We start from the raw sequence: 14,768 nt of genomic DNA, 5'->3' as shown, positions 1-14,768 counted from the left end.
ACAAACTCTCACTCGGAAAGCATTCCACGAGCGGCCCCCCAGCTCTGTATACGACATCTAATCAACATAATGATGCGGTCGCCTCTTTTCGCTTTTTCTCGGCATGCTCTCATCACGACGGTTGGGGACAAGTACTGCCACTTGGGTGAAGGCAAATGATGCACCCGTGAGGGAGCTCGTGGGTCTTCGTCGAGGCGACTCTTGGCTTCCAGAAGTGGAAGTGTCGACATTGTCTGGCAGCACCCAACGGCACCTTCACCGGTTAGCGCATTGTCCTTGACCCTGGTGCTAGGGGAGGGAGACTAGTTCTTTTTTCCGCTTTTCTCTTTTTCTTCAGCGAGGATTTATTGGCTTTATTCCTTTTTTTTACGTTTGGTTTCCTTCCCTTACAGCCCCCCCACAGCGTGATGGAGAAGATGAAGCAATAGGGTGTCACAATTTTTTATACCTTCGGCGATTGGCAACAGCAAGATTGTTTCCTGACTTCTGATTGATCTCTATGTCCCTTCTTTTTCTTCAGTTCGTGTGTCTGACTTGTACACTTGAGCCTGCGAAGAAGGCGAGATAGAGGTAAATACGGGAAGGAAAGACGGCAAGAATGATGTCGAACGGAGACGGGAAAGCTCGTAGTCGTCAAGACGGGGCTAGTACATGTCTGCGTTGCGTGTTCGTGTGTCCATGTGTGAGTTGTGAGTATCAGCGTGAGTCGTGTTTGTAAGTGAGCGGCCGGATTATTTTTTTTTCTCTTTATGTTCTTGTTGGTAAGTGGAGGACTAGGAGGAGAGGAGAGCGGAGACTGGGCTGGGACAGAGACATCGGGGCGATGGGGGTCGAGTGACGAGGCGAGAAGGAATGGGAGATGAGTTGGATTGGGGATTCTGGACATTCTGGTTGGGGAGCCTGCCTGCTTTCTCGGTTCTTTTTCTTTACACTTGTACCTCTGGAGGGCAGTTCACCGTACCGTATGAGGAGGAAGGCCACCCCCTTTTTTTGTTTTAAACACAGGCGTGGGCTATATCATACATGTATTTTTCCGTGTCTTTTCTTTTCTCTTAATCTTGGAATTTTTGTTTTTTTTCACCCCCTCAATGTTACGAGAGAGTTGTTTACCCCCAGTTGGCTGAGAGAGCTGCTGCAGTCCATATAGCACAAGTGACGGTGACATTTGCCATAGTTTAGTCTCTGGGTCCCCCATTGTGCATGCTGCAGGATGTTGACTATGTATCAAGTCAAGCACCTGGGGAAGCAAGGGACCTGTGGGTATAACATCAATGTGCTGCGGTCTTTAAGCACTCAGCCTAACTACTGCTACTGTTGGGAGGGAAGTATAGACAGACGCTACTACGAAGCAGTACAGGGACAGGACTACGCGTTCCAGGACAACCTCGAGCATGGACGCAATATTCAGCGTAGTTTTATGAATGCGTGGATGCTATCAGTCTGTGTGATTGATATCAAACTTGATGTGACCCAACTCAACCCCCAGCCCGAACCCCGTGAACCCCATCAATGCAAGTGAAAGAAAGAGAGAACGTTCAACAAATTGTTTGGTATCCGCCATCGACCGTCGTAACCGCCGCCCGCCATAACCCCAGGAACAACTCGAAATAAAAAGGTAAAAATAGAAGAAAGAAGGAAGAGAGTGAAATGCACGTCAAGGCAAATCCGAAGTCAAAAAAGGCAAACACAGGCGTGTGTATACGTGACTATGCTCGCTCGTTAAGAGGAATCGCGATGGAAGAGGACGGGTTTTAGTTGGGGCAAGTCTAGAAATCGAGAGAGAATCGGGTTAGTTATATGAGAGAACAATGAAGAGAGCCAGGGAGAGGGTAGAGAGCGAACATACGGCGCCGCAAGAACCGCAAGTCTTGGAGCCGCCAGCGGCGGCACCGCACTTGGGGCAAGAGGTGTGGAAGTTGACGAGTTCCTGCATGGTGACTGTCGTTGGGGATTTCAATAAATTTTCTTTGAAAACGAAGTTCCTTTTTTGGGGGTTGGAAAATGAAAGAGAGAGATTCGGCGGTGGGGACGGACAGGAGAAAAGAGAGAAGTGCTAGGCAAGCTGGGAGAGTGGAAGGTCCCTTCAACTTATACGCAGATGATGGAAAGAGAGAGAGTGTGTGTGTGAAGGAGGGGGTGGGGTGGGTGCGGGGGTTGGGATGGATGGGATGGATCGACGTGGTGTTGGATGGAGAGTTCTTGTTTTCGAAACTGATGAATGCAGAAACCTCAGCTTACAAGTTGTGACTGGGGGGGATTAGATGGAAAAGTGGTCCAACGATGATGGATTTTTCTGTTTACTGGTCTGACCTTTAACGTGAGGAGTTGCGTCGGGAACATTTTTTGTTCAAGGCGGTCAGTTGGAAATCTTCGTACTCGTTCTCTAATTTCTGGGGAAGCTCGTGATGTCTCCGCGGGGCTCCTGCGTTCCTTCCTCTCGAATTCGACCCCTTCTAATCTAGAGAACTGAAGTTTACTTGTTCTTCAAGACTCTCTCTATTCTATATGTTAGCATTACCACATCCCTAGACGACGTCGGCCATCTCCAGAAACCGGGCAAAGCGAAATGCAAACAACATTGGACTTAGATAATAGATACGAAAACTGAGACGTTCGGAATCAGAACTGCACGAAAGCAACGCTCCGCCATCCAATCCAAACTAAGCACCGCGTCGAGGCGAGAGAAACCACCCCCGCCCTCTTTGCTTCACCCACACTGGCCGCATCGTGAGCCGCTCATAGCGCTGCTATTTGATCACACAGACCTATCATCTGCCATGCTAGGGTCCCTAAGTTCCCGCTTTCCCTTCGTCGGAAGCTTTTTCTTTTCTTACACTTTTGGGCCTGTCCGCCTCGTTATCGTTGTTGTCTAGACTCTAGGCCCATGTTGGATCCACTTGGCTTCTTTTCCTTTCCGCGAGAAGCTTCGCGAGTCTATTCGAGACTTGATCCTCGGCGTTATGCCTGGAGAAGCCTTGGCTAGTCATCTATCACTCCCACATGTCATGCTATCCTGTCCTTACCTCGCTTACAGTCTACACGGCGTGATAACGTCTCTCGTTGTCCCTTCTCTAACTCTTTCACTCAGAGAGGGACCTGGATAATACCATAGATCCTGGTGCCATATATATTACAACATTGATATCCTACGCTAAGAGAAAGGCTACCGCCAGGCACATTATCGTCCCAGGTTTCAAAGAAACATGCTGAACCCTCCATCTAAAACCATCCATATCAGACTCCATACGACATGCTTCCCGTTGCTTGACTTTAACCCCATTTTTTTTCTTCTCTATACTTGTAGAAAAAAACACAGACACAAAACAAAATGTGTTTCCATCCATAACATGACAAAAGAACAGTTGAATGTAATATAACAAAAAAGGAGGGCCTCGCAGTAACAACAAGTCTCGAATTGGGTTCACCTTTTCCTCTTACATGCACTGCGCAGGACCCCCCTCGCCACTAACAATCCTCTCCACCGCCTGAAAAATACTCACAACCAACACTAAGCATCCAAACGCCACGACACCACACGCAACATACGTCTTCCACGATCTCGCCGTCAACTTAATATAGCACAGCGGCGGCAGTATATAAGCCAACGCACACGCGCTCGTCGCCCCCACGAGCTCGAACACGGCGCCGAGGTCGCAAGTGATGAGGCTCAGCACCATGGCCGAGACGACGAGGCTCGAGCTGAAGATGAGGTGGAGGTTCATGTTGAACGGTTCCCCTGGGAAAAAGTAGTTGAACATGACCTCGCGGCACACGAAGGCCTCGAGGGGTAGGGTGGTGAGCATGTTGAGCCCGAAGCAGAGACGGGCGACGTTGACCATGGTGTTGTCGGGGGAGAAGTTGTTGAGGACGTTGCCGAGGGTTTTGTCGCCGAAGACGAGGAAGCCGGAGAGGGCGAGGACGAGGCAGGCGAGCATGGAGATGCCGGTGGAGTAGTGCGTTACGCGGGAGAAGCGGTCGATGGTCGGCGTTTTGAGGGAGCCGTAGATTAGGAGGGAATTATGATGACATACGAAAGCTGGGGAGATCGATCTGTGTTAGTGAGAGAGAAGAAAGAAAGACAAAAACTGTCTCCTGTTCTTACCGAATGATATAACGCCGATAGCCTGGAAGATGCCGTCGTTTATAAATAGGTGTTGCTTGGTGATGGTCCCTCTCTCCTCCTTCGGGACGAGGAAACCTTGCACCACGACAGTGACTATAATCACTGCCATACTGACGAGTGCTAGCGTGCTAGCTTTCGCGAGCTACCGAGTCGTCGTGTTAGCCAACCGAGCTCCAAAGTCCACATTCAACAGCATCACCAAATCTAAAACCCCGCCTTCCCCCCCTTTTCCCCTTCCTCCCGCTCAGACTCACCTTTGCAATATCTCGATACAGAGTCAGGGGATAACTGATCCCCAGCACAAACACAGCAATCACAACCCTCCTATCCGCCAACAACCCAAACACCGGCATCTCCCCCAACGAAGGCCAAATCGCCTGCAGCACATGCGGAATCGTATCCCCCACAATCACCCCGAACGCCACCATGCCCCCGAACGCAAACGCCCACTGCGCCACCGATATGGCGATCAACCCCGGTCTACCGAAACAGTGCTGCACCGTTCCCTGGAAGCTGTTCGCGCCGCTGAGCTTGCTGTTCACGACGATGAGCCGTATCGTCCAGTCCACCGCGATCGTCAACCCCACCAGCAGCGCGATGCCCGCCACGAGCCCCGCCTGCCGTAACGCGTAGGGCTGGCCGATGATGCCTGCGCCTATGATGGAGTTGGCCATGTTCATGAAGGCAGACCGCAGGCCCGATTTCGGCCGTCGGCGCTCTTCTTCGGCCCATGTGTGAACGTCGCCGTCGCCCCAGGGCCCGTTGGCTACCGTTACCGACGGCGCCTCGATATCTGTGAGCAACGGTCTCCGCGTTTGAGAGTTACGACTGCTTCTCGTATCGTCGCCGCTGTCATCATCGTCGCTATCGCAACCATCGAGAACCTCGAAGGAGGAGCCCCGTTCGTCGTCCGTCGACTCCCGGATGGTATAGTCACGAGGCGGCTCCAACACCGAGGGCGTCAGGTCGAACCGCACTCGATTCGCGCTGCGCGGCGTCCGCGGCGACGTCACCAGCACCGGAGACGGTATCCGCGCCTGTAATCTGGGGGATGGCTTGTTGGCTGGCGGCTTCATCAAGTCGCCGTTGGGCGCGGGCGCGGCGAGCCCATGGTTGTTCGCGCCTGGGGGGAAGTCGAGCTCATCGTCCGAGTAGGATGTTCGGGGGGCGAGAAGGCTCGTCTCCTCTTCGTGTGCTGTCGTTGTGGTAGGGGTTGAGCCGTCCTCGCGCCTGGGGGCTCCGTCGGTCCTGGCCTTGGCCATTGTGGTGGGCTACGCTGGCATTTTGCGCACAGGAGTGACGGTCCTGTGTTCCGTTTCGAGCTTGGTGAAGGTAAACTGTAGTTCGTCGGTTTTTCTATCGGTAGTAGGGTAAGTCGGAAACAAAAAGGAAAAGAGAAGAGTTGACTGGGGGCCAGGATCGTATGTATTATCACACGGGAAAATTCACCAGAATCAAAATGGCTGACGGGTTGAGCAATGTAACAATGTGTCGTTGAAAGAAGAAACACTGAACGCGGACGGGTGCCAGACGGGGGGTGCGGAAGTGACGGAAGATGCCGAATCAGGGGCGAATTATGGTTTAAAATGTTACAGCTTCAGCGCCAGTGAATTTTAAAGTTCCAGCGTTGCTGCCTCATCGAGGTACCTCGCCCTCAGCACGTTGCGCTAGGCGGAATCCCGCGTATCTCGCAAACTCGCATTCCCAAGCCGCGTGGAAATTTGGAGAGCACATGCACTATCTGAGCTTATACCTATGTACTGGATGTGCTCTTATCAATGCCTCATGCTATGCTCTTTATACGTCCAAAATCATACTGTAAGCTGTGCTCAAGATGAATACCGCCGCGATTCTTGTACTTGGTACTTGATAGCCTCTCCTCAATTCTCTCCCCAGAGCTGATTCAAGTCTCCTTCGGTGGTCACCAATCTCCGCCACCGACATGATTTTTACGGAAATGCATATGTCTAGATGCCGAACACTCTTCAGCTTCCTTTTCCTAACCCAAGATTACTCGGCCTCCCGGAGCTTCGGGGTGAGATAGTTCCTCAGACCCAGGGCCGACGTGCCCCCGGAAGACCGAAGATCAAGATTGATTGATATTATTACCACTTGCCCAGGATGAATTAGTGCCGCAGCCAGCAGGGTTCCCTAATATCAACCACTCTAGTAGCTCGTCGCTGACCCCCTGAAATCTTCTACTTGTAGGAAATGGATCAGCTTAGGGGGCGCAGACATCAATTGATGATGAACTACTTCGTACCTCGTACCGGATCCGATCGTTACAGGGACAGAAGTCCCTATCCAATGTTCCAATCCAACACGGAGAATACAGAATGTTAATCCTTCTTTTCAACTAATCCTAGTCTTATTACAATGGTAGTACAGGTTGTAAAACCAGAGAGGCTTCTGGGGGGGCTCTCCATCCCCCACCTCTCTCTGTCCTCCTCTTATGTATATATGTATGTCCCAGACCCTGAAGAGTTTTCCTCTTCTCTCTTCTCCAGCCATTTCGGGTATCATTTGATGTGCAAAAACAGACAGAATCGAAGTAAAACCAAACAAGCGAATGTAGCCAAAATACCGTTAGATGCCTAAAAACTGTGTGTTGTCATCTTCCATGCCATGTTGCAAACGTAGTTGTCTTCCTCCTCTTTCGTGGTCGAAAATAACGATTGTATATGCAAAGGCGTACGCGCCTCGTTGTGCCCTCGCCCATGCCTGGGCTAGATACCTATCAACACAAGGAGCCAAATACTCCACGACTCCATTCTCCGGTACCACATCCTCCCTCTTTATACACAGATTCATCAATTGATCCTTACAGCACATGAGCGAATGCGGAGACAGCTAGTACAATCATCCACAGGTAATTGTGAGGTAACCGCCAGGACAGTAATCCAGCCTGGCTAGACTCCGATGATGAGTTGGGAGACTCGGCGGTAGCTGCAGCTTCCTCCGCACCGCCCGAAGAACCGCCCGCTCGCGAAGTCTCGGGACCGCCTACACCCATGGGTGGTACGCCTGTTGTCGAGACTGAAGCGGGAGACACTGTCGTTGCCTGGTTGTTTTCGGTCGAGCTACTTGGCGGCGGCGCGGGAGCTTCAGCGGATCGAGAACCGAACCCTATCCATCGCGCGTTAGCATACATGAGAGAGATATTGCATAAGGGCTAAACCAAGTGATGGCTCAAAAACCTACCAATCTTCAGTTGGTCCATGTCAAAGACGGCATAGACGTTCTTCAGGAAGACGGCCCCGAGAAGCCAGCTATTGGGGACAACCTCATGACCGTAAATGTTGCTCTTACACAGGCCATTCTCGGGTGGACCACTAATCCAATCTGCGGGTTGTACATTGTAGCTCTTGCCGGAAAAGGTAAACGTGATGGACTGAGTTGTGTCGCAAGGAACCTTCCAGTTCACGCCATCCGAACTCGATGCTCCCTGGATGAGACCGTGGAGAGCCTTCGCATCCTCTGGCGGTCCGAAAATGAAGGAAGTTCCGGTGTCGATGTAGCCCAAGCGGCCCTTGATCCCTAGCGTCTTATCGCCAGCGCCCAGGTCGTCGAGCGGGATTGCCCAATCGGTCGTGGTCTTCTGTGGAACGTTGGTGTAACTGATTTCGCCGGTGTATTTCTTCTCATTTATTCCACCCAAAGTGAGCTCGCCCTCGTTCTGTCCGGAGGATCCGCGGTTCAGGTAGACGGAAAATACGTTCGACTTGAGCTTCCCCGATTCCTTGAGCTTGACAGCAAATGTCTCCGTCTTCGTCTCTGTCATGGACATGCCGAGAATGCCGTCAAAAGGAAAATGCTTAAAATCATCGGACGTGTGATCAGCAACGCCGAACTTCATGGTGATATCGAAGTCGCCGAGGTGGATCGAATCCTCGACGCTGGGGCCGGTTACGGATCCAGAGCCGTAGTTGACGGAGAAATTCGAGTCGAGGCCCTTTGCCGTGGTTGACTTGGACAGGTCGAAGGTATCGTGCAACGTGCAGGGGTCCGCCGTGCAATCCGAGCCCATGACCCAGGTCGTACCCGCACCCGTGTCGAGAAGCATGTACATGGGCTCCTTCGTCGAGCCTAGCTGGACCTTGACGAAGTACGCATAATCTTTCCCATCCTGGTAGATACCGACGGCGTTCGAAAGTTCGGGCTTCTTCGGTTCCACGACGGCGTACTGGTTGTCTCGCTTGTTGGCTACCCGTGCCGGGAGCCGAGTCGGTCGGTGTCGGACATATTTTCTCGACAGCCACTGGGCCTCACGAAGAACATCCTCCTCGGTTGCATCCTCGACCTATGGGGAAAAGAATGTCAGTTTCGAAGTGCCTCGATCCTGTGGAGTCAAGCTTCATACCTTTCTTTCGGTTACCCGATGAATGCCAGCGGTAACAGGCGACCTCTTCACCTCGTCTCCAGAATCGACTGTTGATCGTTTTCCGGCCTCGGCTTCGTCCCCACAGCTACCATCGACTCGGCATGGCTCCCAGATAAACAGCGCATTTGTGGATACGGCCCATAGCAAGAGCTGGACAAAGACAACAAAAATCTTCATACTTGTTTGCCAGGATTACAGCTCACAAAGTTGGTTCTAGAGGTGGGTGAAAACCCAGCCAAAAGCGCTCCCCAGAGGTGTGTGCTAGCTGTTAGATGGTGGGCATCTGGCAACGTGAGAGAGAGAATCCCTAGCAAGGAAAACCAGCCACAACTTCCAATTAAGCAAGTATGGACTACTCTGTAGGTTCACTGTCTGGTACTGGTCCTGCAGTTTGTCGTGGTGATGCGTAATGTAAAAGGCGATTAGGAAGAGCGTCAAGCTGAACAGAACACAAGCAAAATGAGACGAAAAAAAAAATCGATACAGAGAAGCGAAGAGTTCGGTTTGTACGCCCAGCCCTGGAGAAGAGGGATATGTCGATGTTCGTATGTTCGGGACCGGCCACAACTTGGAAGACAATGCTTTGACTACCAAGAAGCGTAGAGTGGGTGACGGCGGGGGAGGAACACTGCGGACGGGGGATTTATAGAGGGCGGGTGAACGAGCGAGACTCCATTCGGCTCAAGGATCGAAGTATTGCGAGGCTATTACGAGATTATGCGATGTACCGGAAGAACGGGGACCGAGAAAACAAGCCAAAACTGGTTCATGAAGAGACGAGGCGGAAACTAGTGTATCAAGAGATGCACGCTCAAGGAGGCGAGTGAAGAAAAGGAGATAGAAGTCTTGGTACGGTACGGGGCCGTGGGACCTTACGGCGCAAGACAGACGCCACGGAGGAAGGCGTGGAGAGTGAGTGGAGCGTTGACGACGGCGGCGGCGAAATGCAGCGGCGACGACGACGACGACGACAACAACGACGTCGTTAAAAGAGGGTAAGAAGGGGAGTGAGAGGGGGGAGGGGATAAGAGGTAGTAGAGGAGAAAGTTGGCTTCTCTCCGAAGTATCATATAATAATAATCAGGGTACAATGGGGACTACTTCGTACATAGTATGTCAGTCTGCCCGGTCAAGAGGCACAGGCGGCGCGTGGAGGCGTGCAGTGCATACGAACATTGAAGTATACCACAGTAATCCTGCACATCAAAATTCCCAAGACCACAGGTCATGTTCTGTTGGAAAGTGGATACATGAAAGTATCTTGTACCTCGTATTGCGCGCTGCAAAGCAGATTTTGTAGGTATAACGTACAATGGCTGCCATGTCGTATCTCGGGCCGGGGTCAGTTGACAAGGTACTCCACGCCTCGTATGTTGGTCCTCGAGAAGACATGACGAAGTACTGCATTGTGGAGAATGACACTCAGAGGCACCTTGACAAAAGTGTCCTGGCACAGACAGAATGTGGAGAGTTACTTTGAACCATAGCTTTGTACTAAGGTCGTGTACATTGAGATGACCCCATAGCAGGGGACCTGGATATTTTTTTTGGCTTAAATTTGATGAAGTGCTCAGTCATGGTGAGCCCTGGCTTAATCAAGCATCAAGATGTCGTTTTGCAGACCACCTCGTCGGACCCTTCCGCGCTTTCAGTTTCGCGGTTTTGTATTACCAGCCGTACGAGGTTTTTAGTGTACCGCGCAATCCATAATATCCTCGTCGGAGCACTATACACTACATATAGTACAAAGTTAAGAACCCGGGGTCGAAGAGAAGTCCGCAGAAGCCGAGGAGACGGGGCATGTGGTCCAATCGCTTGGCGGCGCCATTAGATTTCCCTAGCATTTCTCCAACCTCGTTTTCCTCATTTTCTCGTTTACTGGCCATTTGATGCCACCCAAGGCCTGCTGCTACGAACCCTTTCGGAAGCTGCATTTTATTATCTTTGGTCCCACCTGGCCCACCCCGGCTCAGACCATGACGAAATGGGACGACGACATGCCCAGCCGAGACTTTCGAGGTACCCTCCAGCTGTAGATTCCACTGCCCTGATTGGCCGCCTGCCGGAAAGACCGCGGCGCTGTCTCCACGTGAGAAGTAGTTCGAGGTCTCGCGTCATTGGCGATTTGCATGCTCTCCCCTTTTTATCTTGAGCGAGGATGGCAAGGATCTGCTGCTAATTAAATAAGCTAACCCTGTCGTCTTGGCTGAGGCCACCATTGGTCAATTGTTTCTAGAGGAACCAGCCATAAAATGTGTGTTCAGAATGTCGAATCCAGGAACGTGAACCCTGTGCTGTTTGTCACCGGGTTTGATTAGTATACGGCGTAATCAAGATAGTTTGCGAGTTTAATTCATTCCCCAACATTTCAGCATCACATCCAAGCCATGTCCGAGTGTCAGATCGTCGTGATCGGCTTCTGTCCACCATAACTTGGCACATTCAAGATTGGGGTAGCACCCAGTGCTTAATCTTCCGGGGCAGTGGTCATATCTTGTCCTCTGTCCCTGTTAGCTAACTGATAAGACCGGCCTCATCTCAGACCCAATACCACATGGACCACAGCCCAATAGATCACCGCCTTTGCTCTTCCCCCTGAGTCAGGCATCCCCCACCACGTCCAGGTCACCTCGCCTTGGACCCTGCCTTGTTAGCCTCGATCTCAAACCGCCACTCCAACTCAAGAGCCCTTCGCAAAATTAGTGCTTGGGTCTTAGAAAGGTATAGCCAAACCATCAAGATCTATCACTTATTGCACCCCACCGGTTCGAGGCAAACGCTAGGCTTTGGATGATCATTGATCATAATACCGTCGACTTTGGTCGCTCGAGCAGTGGAGCAGCTCCCAGGTTCAAAGATGGAAAGATTGACATTCCACTCTGTATTTCGTACACTCCCAGATGTACGCATCCGCATACTCCACAAACCGAGTTCGTAGACCGAGGGGAACCTCTTACACTGCACACCATCTTCCAGAACGGGCGTCTGCAAGCTCAAACTCCGAGAGTCGGGGACTCGCACCGTCTAAGACCTTATGTCGACCCAAATTTCCACTGGTGGTCAGCACTACACACTTGGCTTTTCGTGGCGGCAGGTGGTGCTCATCAGCGATTATTGATCGAGGAATACGAGGCTCGAGGACCCAACGACATTGGATATTTCGATAAGCTTGCATGGCACACCTGTCCTCACCGGCCCGGTATAAGACACCAACTCAAACAGTCTCTAGGAGTATTAATTTATGCCATGCCTCATCGCCTTGTCACACGGACAAGGAGCTCAGGAAAGTCTTTCTTGTTGCTCATGCTCAGGGGTTCGACCTCCAGCTGTCTGGTTTAGTGTGCGACTAGTAAATATCTAGACTTCGTAATATTACTCCATCGACTGATCCCTGGGCGCTGAAAAAGCCTCAATGCTCCACAAGATCAATGCCCTGGCCTGGGATTTGTGAATGAATGAAGGAGCACAGTCCTTTCGTACTTTCGGCTTCGCACAGACGCAGACATTAAGAGTGCCATCGAGAATGACAGTCCGGGTCCAGGTCCAATTGCAAATGCATCTCTCGGGAGTATCGGGAGCACAAGTGCAAATTGTACACTACGTTGCAGTGGGGGCAGTGCCAAGGTGGAGGTCGCTCATGTTCTCTATTGATCCTTCAAGATTCGCTGGACTGTTGATGAGAATTAACCACAAGCTCAATCATCAGGCCCGATAAGCCACATTGAAAGAACATAAGCAGGAATCCGAGATGTGAAACGCGAGCTTGCATGGCGGCGGATATTTCTCCACAAGTCGACGAACAGTTTCCAGTCGTCCACAGAGTATGACATGTGCATCCATACCAAGGTGGTTCTTCCGCCTTGAGTGAGAGACTATTTCCACGCCGTGTCCACTCTACAAGTTTGGTTCAAAGTGTCCTTCTGTCAACAAGTACGACTCGAGTAAGGAAGGTGGCTACCAATTAGTGAATTGGCAGATTACACATCGAGACCCTGCTCATTGAAGTTAAGATCGTCGATGAACTACTTGGGGCTGGTCTTTAGGCGTAGATGACATTCCTTTCCAGGGTAAAATCCACGCTTTTGATATATGATACGAAAGAAGCACTCTTGTCAGTACAATGCACATTCATTGAACCCGTGTTTTGACTAAGTATTACGACACCGATGGCTCGGGACACTCCACTGAGAACACTAAAGGGCGACCAAAAATATCTATTGTTTCTATATCTTGTTTCTGTGGCGTCAAGAACATGCCCGGTGCTCGCTAGTTTGAGAAGAATTGGTCGACTTGAAACGTTTCCAGACCAAAACAAGTAAACATCCCTGAAGGCAAAGAAAAACCAACAGGAGAAAAAGAAAAGGAAGGAGAAAAAGCGGGTCCCTCAGTCCAACCTCCTCCTCGCCTCAAATGTTTTGAACCACTTGCAAGCCAACCTCGCCTCGTCCGAGCCGAAACAGCTAAACATCCTGCCGCCAACATCTTCCAGCAGTGACAAGTCTGCCTGTCTCAGAAGGTCGTCGTCGTCAGCAGCTAACGCATGAAGAAACCACCAAACGGATTCGTTGCGCCACCTGAATGACTCGGCCATCCGGATAACGGAGCCAAACACCGCCGAGGCAGTGTCCTGCTGCGAGGTTTTCGTCCCGCGTCTGCTGCTTAGTAGGAAGTGGAGAAAGCTCCAGCCCGAGATGTCGTCGTGGTGTTTCAAGCACCAGCCTTGAACATCCGTAATCATGTCGTGTAAAGTCGCTTCGGCAGCCTCCCTCGTAACGAAAGTTGTTAGGAGCCAGCGTGCGTGGCTCCACGCGTAGTAGTTCCTCGGGTGGCGCTCCCCCGAGACAAAAACCACTTGCCGGAGGTCGGCACATGCGTCGATCTCGATGCCGTGTCGCTTGAACTGGTCCAGGAGCCAGCGCCGATGACTCCATAATGTCGGCGACTTTGTGTGTCGGTGGAGCCGGCTAGTCAGTATGCTGTCGAGGAAGTACTTTTCCCGTCTGAGGCACGAAGCAGCGTCCTCTCCATCCCCGAGATCCTGAAGGATGGCCCTTTTCCTATAATTGGCGGCCGTGAGATGTTCCGGGTCCGCGAGCAAGAGAACTACAGTCGCCTTCCGTAGTTCCTCCGTAATCAAAGCCTGATGCTCGCTACACCCCGTGAGATTCTCTTTCAGACTCCTGTAGGCGGCCGCAAAAGCCTGGAATAGGCGAAGTTTTGGTATACCAACATCTTTCCCGTCTCTCAGAAAGAATGTCTCCGGAGGTAAGGGGTGTGCCTTTCCGAGAAATTCAATCTCGAGGAGCGCCCCGTCCTCTTCTGGACTATCGAATATTCGCGATATCTCGTTAAATACTCTCCGAGGATCTCCCTTGCGTAGTGACTCTAGGACATCTTTGTCCAGCGCGCGGGACATGATCCTCAACAGGACATCTGGTCTATGCCAGAATCGAACTCCAAGGAATGTTAGACACCCGCGGTGGTCTCACTTGACGGTCCTTTAAGCTCGTGAGGTGATGATAAAGTTGATGAAGCTGGGGAACCCCTTGCGTGGCAGCGGTTAGCTCGTCATGTTTTATTTCATCAGGGGACTAGCATGTATGGTCTGTACTTTGGATCAATGTGCCAACAGCCAAGAATGTGGTGGTATTAAAAGGGAGAGATGACGTGCATGTGCTCACGATGGAATCTGATCTGGCTTAAAGGGACAATTTAACCAATCCAATATTCAACACTTGATGGCGGTGGTGGACATAGTCCAGTCCAATCCCAACTTCAAATCAATCCAGACTACCTACATGGAAATGCGGGGTGTGGCGGTGCATTCAACCCACCATCCCCTAAATCCATTGCTTCCCCCTTCATCTACTTCTCACCATCACATCTCTCTGAACATCATGTCCTTATTTGCTCTTATTTTCCCCGCCTTCCTTCTTCAAGATAGCGACGCCGATGAGGCTACCAGGGAGCTTCAGGCCGACCCCATTGGCATTCTTTCCTGTGGCTACTCCAACAAAGTAGCCACCCACCGTGAAACCGAAGCCTCCAACCTTCTCCTCGCCCTGCTTGGTAGGCGCGGCGGTTTCGGTTTTGTTTTCCTCGGGCATTTTATTGAGACTCGGTGCGGGTACTTTTTCCGAAAGCTTCGAGCTTCTCTCTTAAGTATATCTCGGCGGCTTGTTTTGTGAAAAGGCAGAAGCGGAGGAAAGTCGAATGTTGTAAAGCCGCGGTATAGGACTGTAACTGCTTGCAAGGCAAACGCCC

At 51.3% G+C, this 14,768-nt stretch overlaps 2 protein-coding genes and 2 pseudogenes across 2 annotated transcripts; all 4 read right to left on the bottom strand.

Moving 5' to 3' along the window:
- Positions 1–3,434: 3,434 nt before the first annotated feature.
- Positions 3,435–5,385, bottom strand: SAPIO_CDS1034 (Transmembrane amino acid transporter; the record flags this gene model as incomplete). Its single annotated transcript, XM_016783944.1, has 3 exons — positions 3,435–4,036; positions 4,103–4,265; positions 4,378–5,385. The coding sequence occupies 3 exons, from the start codon at positions 5,383–5,385 to the stop codon at positions 3,435–3,437; spliced, it is 1,773 nt and encodes a 590-aa protein (XP_016645962.1).
- A 1,559-nt stretch (positions 5,386–6,944) lies between these two features.
- Positions 6,945–8,681, bottom strand: SAPIO_CDS1033 (PEPAd; the record flags this gene model as incomplete). Its single annotated transcript, XM_016783935.1, has 3 exons — positions 6,945–7,249; positions 7,325–8,423; positions 8,484–8,681. The coding sequence occupies 3 exons, from the start codon at positions 8,679–8,681 to the stop codon at positions 6,945–6,947; spliced, it is 1,602 nt and encodes a 533-aa protein (XP_016645961.1).
- Positions 8,682–12,888: 4,207 nt separating this feature from the next.
- On the bottom strand, positions 12,889–13,920 carry SAPIO_CDS1032 (annotated as a pseudogene; the record flags this gene model as incomplete).
- A 487-nt stretch (positions 13,921–14,407) lies between these two features.
- On the bottom strand, positions 14,408–14,611 carry SAPIO_CDS1031 (annotated as a pseudogene; the record flags this gene model as incomplete).
- Between the last annotated feature and the right edge of the window lie 157 nt (positions 14,612–14,768).

The sequence above is a fragment of the Scedosporium apiospermum genome, assembly GCF_000732125.1.
Source record: "Scedosporium apiospermum strain IHEM 14462 chromosome Unknown SEQ_SAPIO_0044, whole genome shotgun sequence".
Lineage (NCBI taxonomy): Eukaryota > Fungi > Ascomycota > Sordariomycetes > Microascales > Microascaceae > Scedosporium > Scedosporium apiospermum.
Note: the sequence above shows the minus strand (reverse complement) of the source record. Positions and strands in the feature narration are given on the sequence as shown.